Source organism: Poecilia latipinna, unplaced genomic scaffold (assembly GCF_001443285.1).
Source record: "Poecilia latipinna isolate Pla-1442-1.1 unplaced genomic scaffold, P_latipinna-1.0 Scaffold117, whole genome shotgun sequence".
NCBI classification, from domain to species: Eukaryota; Metazoa; Chordata; class Actinopteri; order Cyprinodontiformes; family Poeciliidae; genus Poecilia; species Poecilia latipinna.
In genome coordinates, this window is record NW_015112733.1 from 131,855 (window position 1) to 137,854 (window position 6,000).

At 40.4% G+C, this 6,000-nt stretch overlaps 2 protein-coding genes across 4 annotated transcripts in view; both read right to left on the reverse strand.

Annotated features, from left to right (window-relative positions):
- Positions 1 to 6,000, reverse strand: part of acot7 (acyl-CoA thioesterase 7) — a 57,116-nt gene that overhangs the window by 45,536 nt on the left and 5,580 nt on the right. For 2 of the 3 annotated variants that reach the window (XM_015028176.1, XM_015028174.1), the window contains exon 2: positions 2,079 to 2,238. In XM_015028176.1, coding sequence (XP_014883662.1) covers positions 2,079 to 2,125 — 47 coding nt within the window. In that variant the 5' untranslated portion in view covers positions 2,126 to 2,238. Of the gene's footprint in view, positions 1 to 2,078; positions 2,239 to 2,346; positions 2,365 to 6,000 lie in introns of those variants that run through there. The other variant, XM_015028175.1, reaches the window with a different exon arrangement.
- Positions 3,107 to 4,633, reverse strand: LOC106944883 (transcription factor HES-2-like). Its single transcript, XM_015028179.1, has 4 exons — positions 4,392 to 4,633; positions 4,203 to 4,298; positions 3,996 to 4,083; positions 3,107 to 3,897 (listed from the first exon to the last, which is right to left on the reverse strand). Exons 1-4 carry the CDS (start codon positions 4,479 to 4,481, stop codon positions 3,581 to 3,583), a joined length of 591 nt encoding a protein of 196 aa, XP_014883665.1. The 5' UTR covers positions 4,482 to 4,633; the 3' UTR covers positions 3,107 to 3,580.

The window sequence follows — 6,000 nt, forward strand, 5'->3', positions numbered from 1 at the left end:
GTAGTTTTTTACTACATTGTACCCACCTCTTAGTGTTTTTTATGAATTTTTACACCTAAAGTTCTTGGAGATCTGCCTATTTTTGTAATTTCCTGTCCAAATGTGGTTAATAAAATTCACATCTCCTAGAGTAATGCCGTGGGTATTTTTGTTTGTTTTTACACCTTTGACTATGTCGCAGCAGTCATTCTACTCTCATATGAAAAGCTTTTTACAATTAGATTTGAAACTAGAGTTGGGTTGATTGCTCCAATCCGCACTGAAATAAGGTTGAAGCAATTTGTCTTTTGCCTTCGTTAGAATGCAACTTTTGATTTTGCAAACAAATTAGCTGCTTCACTGCTGGATTGTTTTAAAAAAAACAACACAGTTACTGAGTGAAGAAGGCAGAGTTATCGTCAGTATCAGGAGGGGAAAAAAACAACCCATAAATGGACATTTTGGCAACAAAACATTTCCTTTTAAGGTATTCTCCTTTTCCCTGCAACCAAACAAGTCAACTACTTTTACTTATTTGCATCCACGCCCACGTGTGAAATGTTCTTGCTTTCTAAAACAAACACGCACTCAGTGCTCTACAGCGTTGTAGAGTACAGCATAGTAGAAAGAAAGATTCAAAGAAGCGCAAAAGATCAGCTCCGGTCATTCTATACACATATAACTTTACTGACTCTTTGATCATCTAAATGTTCGATACATGAATCACTTCAAAGCTTCTGCAGGCTTAAATGCTGAAATGTTTCAAGTTCTGACTGCTTCAAACTTGTTAAACTGGATGCAACCATAAATCCTAATCAGTACTCTTAAGTTTATTTTCTGTGAGAAAAGTGTTTGATAAAACTGCCAGTATCCAGTGCCTTGCAAAAATATTCATACCTCTTTTACTGTTTATGTCATAGACCTATTCAAAGTATTGCATAATGTTTAGGGAGAAGGAAATTTGTATGTCTATCAGCTTTGCACCTTATGCTGGGTTATCTCTCCAATCTTTGCACTTTTAGAGGTTTTGCACATTCTTCTTCGCAAAACAGCCCAAGCACAACGTGCCACAAATTCTAAATTAGATAGAACTCTGAACTTTGACAGAGCCACTACACTCGAATTTGCATTCCTCTGTCTCTGTACCAATTGTTTTGCTGCCTATAAAAGGTTTTCATATAGGATTGTTTAGATTGATCTGTCCCCTCATCAACTCTAACCAGTTTCAAAATCCCTGCTAAGGAAAAGTCTCTTAATTTCTCTCTTAAAATTCCAGTAGTTTACATTGACATTTGTGTTTTTACCTGAAAAACATGTTGAAATACTTATTTTTGATTCGATTAATAATGAAGATTCAATCTACAGTCACTGGGGTTTCATTAAACAAAGTAAAAACCCAATGGCATTGGTAGGTGAAACTGTATACCATTGGTTAGCTTGAAGCTAGACTGGGATGTGACGACCTCAGATATTAGACATATTGTGAATGTGTTTATGTAGCGCCCTCTGCAGGCGAAAGAGAATAGCTACAGCCGTACATGGTGAGTTTATTCATAGAAGGGATTTTGTTTTAATACACCGGCTATTAGATTAGCATTCACTACAGAGTAGTCTGCTGAATAACTGTTTCCTTCTATGTCGTGTATTTTTAATAATATCTTTAAAACATAAGTCCAAAGATTTTTCAGGAGTCACAGGAGAGGAGATATCGATCTCTTGCTCTTAAAAATTAACCTTTATTTTAGCTTTTAGGCTATAACGAGCTGTTCTTGGCAGTTAAAGCGCTTCCTGCCCAGGTCGCTAATCGAGCTAAGGTCATCACACAGCTAAGATCCTTAAAACAGCAGCTGCCGGGTGTGATAAACCGAAGCAGAATACATATTGTGGAGCGCTGACTTAATAAAGGCGGTGTTTTCACGGACAAAGTGGACATCTTGCGTTAGAATGAGTCCCGAAGCGGCGGATTATCCGGGTTATCATGCGGGTGAGCAAACGGTCACACGGCGGCGCGAGCAGAAAGCGCTGTGCTCATCATTACCGACAAACCAAGCGAGTCTTATCTTCGCCCCACATTAGAAAATTAACCATGGACGCCATACCTGCATAACTGGAGGGAGGATGCTTCGTCCATCCCCGGCGACGACATGGTTTGGTCTCTCCTGGACTGCCGGTGTCGTGTTCCTGCGTGATACTGAGTAATCAGGCAGACTCCCCCGGCAGCGTTCCAGGGCTGCTGTGGTCACCGTGCCTCTTTCAGGACTGTTTGAAAGAGGAAAGTAACGGAGACCACAAAAATGTTAACCAGATTATTCATTATTATGGTTTACACTTTATAAAGTAAAGGAAACTTGAATGGCGTTTATATACCGAGCTCTAGTGAAATAAGATGTCTTTGTGCAGTAAAAACTGAAACTATGTCAGTACTTTAACTTACCAGAAGGGGGCAGCAGAGACCACTGTTACATTTGATTATGTCTGTAGGTGGCGCATTTGAACTAAACATTTGTCCCACAGCAGACATGCTTATAACAGTGCGATTAATTATTTATTCAATAAAGTGCCCGTGTTGATTCACATTCTACGCTATTTTTGCACCAATATGTAATGTTACATTAATCAATATTTATTTATAGAGTCTCTTTTTAACAGGCACAGTCTGGCGATGCGTTTTACACAACTAAAATTCAACTGCTGAAATAAATTTCCCTCAATAATATGTGCAGTAGTTTGAAAAATTAAAGTGAACTCCAAATTATAAAAACTGTTTAAATAAGTTTGGAAAAAGAAGCAAAGGATAGTGAAAAGCACAATATATTAAAATTGCACCTGTTTATAAACCAGAACATAGAAAAAAATAAGAAAAAGCATATTAAGTGCTTTATGGTTAGATTTTGCAGTTAAAGTGTGTTTAGGTATATTTTTTTTATCCTTTTTATGGTCTCTTTTTTTTCTTTTTCTTTTTTTATTTCTACACCCATAGCTCTTAAATCCAGTTTCCCTTTAATTTTAGCTCTAATTTGAAAATAATACTTTTAATTGATTTTATTTTTCATCCATTTATTGTTTTTAAGGCAGCAAGCGAATCCCCATTAAGTATGCACAGAGGGGAAAAAAACAACTCAAGACGTAACCACGACATCGTAGTTTTATTTATTTACATCATATATACAATAGGTGCTGCAAACATAGCACAAGTACAGCACGTCCCCAAATGAAGATACTCTTACAGAGACATTCAATGTCTACAAAGTCCATTTGCACTGATTCAGAATTCTGAAGTCTTTTGTGCAAATCCGTACACATAATGACCCCCAGGGTCTTACAGGGCTGTTTCAGTAGCCCTTCATCATTCAATCCAGCGAGAGGACTAAATATTGAACGTATACATACATGCGGATTTAAGAAGAATACGACTGTCTAACATTGTCAACTTACACAAGACAACGGACCTGCGCGCAAAACTCAAGTATATAATACTTCATCAAACCACTTCAACAATAAGTTCTAAAGAACCAGTAATTCAACTTAAAAGTAATACATCAGAATAGCACGATTAAAGACTCCTCGTCGTTAAAGATGAGGGATCTTTAACTGCGGAGCTCTACCAGGGTCTCCACACAGCAACGCGGACTGGCTGCGGGCCTGACTGCGCTCGGCTGGCTGCTGACGCTGGCTGGCTCTCCAGGCTGGCACTGACGCAGGTTTTCAGGGTCAGGATTTTTTGATGGAGCAGAGGGAAAGCCCTGGCGTTATGGGCGCAACATTTCGGGCAGGTCGACGCGCTGTTCGCAGACATGGACTTCTGGACGAAGTCCTCGACTCGCTGGCGCGCTTCTTGCTCCAGGTTGGTTTTGGGGAGCAGAGCGGGGACGCGCTGGAGGCAGGCTTTGAAACCTTCTCTGTAGCTGTCTGCTGAACCTGAAAAGACGAATAAACGTGAGTTTTTATGTTCACAAATGGAGTCCGGGGCTTAAGTGCCGATTGAAACGATTTAGAGGCGCAGAATTCTTACTCACTTTTGACGTTAACAGGAGGAATGTCACTGAGGAACTTCACGGTCATTTCCAGGATGTCGGCTTTCTCCAGCTTGGAGTAGCGGGTTTTCTGTTCAGAAAAAAAAAACACAAAGGCGAATGTTAAACACGCAGAGTTCAAAGTTATCTTGAGTTTATGGAGCCACATTTTAACTTTGCTTATGATAAAATTAGAATAGAGAGGCTTACGTCTCTGCCTGTGAGCGGAAGAATGAGATTCTTCAAGTGGTTCAGGCTGTCGTTGATCCGGGCGCGCCTTCGTTTTTCCATCAGTGGTTTCATAGTCTGAAGAGAACACAGAGAGTTTTAGTTTACATTCATATGGCTAAAAATTGGAGCTGATCCCAAAAACAAAAACAAAACAGGCATTTAGCTTACCTTTCTCAAATCCAGAGCCTCTTTCCTTTTGGCCACAGTCAGCCTTGGAGAAAAAGACTGGAGAGCGTCATAGATCGTGTTTTGAGACATTTCTCAGTGTCGTCTTTGTACCACAGAAGCGTTCAAGAGCTAAATCGGGGAGGATGTGTCGCTAACGGACTGATGATTCGGTATTTATCCAAGTCCGCGGCGTCGGTTTCCGTGCGTCACGGCTACGCCCCCAAGCCGACTCAAACGATCCGGACTGGTCAGTATGCGACAAAATCAACACAAAAGCATTGGATTTAATAAGATAACCATCTGTTCACAGTTTATAAGGTATGTGAAAAAAATTGCGTGTCTGCAATTTGATCCACAGACATAAACCAAACAAAAGCTGCGTCAGAAAGCTGGAGAAATCAGTCCGTAAAGACGCACAGCATTGCAAATCATATGGTGGGTTATTTACCTACCAGAAAGTAATTTTCAAAACTCCCAAACAGACATCAACACCACTTTTTCTTTTTTGCTTAGTGGTTGAATTATTTTACGATTCATTCTTTGAACAAAAACTCTAATATTAGTGCGCAATTGCGCAACAAAGCACAGCTTTGGTGCTTCTCGAAGTTTGACATAAACAATAAGTAACTTGAGATAAAAAAAATTTAATTTGTGTATATGTATTTCCAAACAATATCTCTATAACACATAGATAAGAACGCTTTTGAATCGCTGGATGTCCTGGTGTAATTTGATTATAATTACGTTTAACCCTAAATGTTCCTTTTTGTGATCTTCTCTGGTCCTCTTTATAATATCAAAGTTTAAATAGTTCTATGGATTTTGAATGAAAATCCAGACCAAAGCAGGTTGCAGTACGTGCATCACTCACATAGGGGTCAGGTTTGTGTGTGTTCAGAAAATTATCCCCTCAAACACACACTTGTTCTCCGATCACACACCCAAGCCACGCTAGTTTTATATAACATCTGCTCCTATACTTTGACAACAAAAGCTTAGCATATCCATATGACGTTTTTATGCAGTTTTTGTCTGGAGGCTCGGGGGAGGGTCTCTACCTGTAGGGAGTGTCCGACTGCAGCTACCCCTTCAAGCAGAGGTGGGGGCCGAAAAATCGGGGGATAAAGTGGGGATGGGGGTGCTCGTTAACAACAGCTTTTGCTTAAAATAAAAATTACGCCATTTTGATTGTTTTTTTGTTTTGTATTTTTGTTTGTTTGTTTGTTTTTTTCCAGAGCTTGAATTTTGCGAAAGTTTAAGTCGAGTTTGACACGAAGCGTCCGTTGAGTACGCGTCGTTTCTCTTTCAATTCTCTGCAAACGACCATCTAAAATGTGCACCAATGTTTCTGGTTTTGAATTAAAAAAACTGAAGCGACATTGACAGCCCATCAAATGCCTCTGCACTCAGGGGAACCACGCGCGCAGCACGCGCCACGGGGACCAGATGGCTGTCTGTTACAAATCCCCGACCCCACCCTCACCCTGTAGCTCCATTTTATCACCACCATCTCTCCTCCCCCATTCATCTCCTGCGTAGTGGCTCTCGATCCCTCCGATTCTCATCCGAAGCAGTGGGACACGCGCGTGCACCTTCTCCTACAACCCCC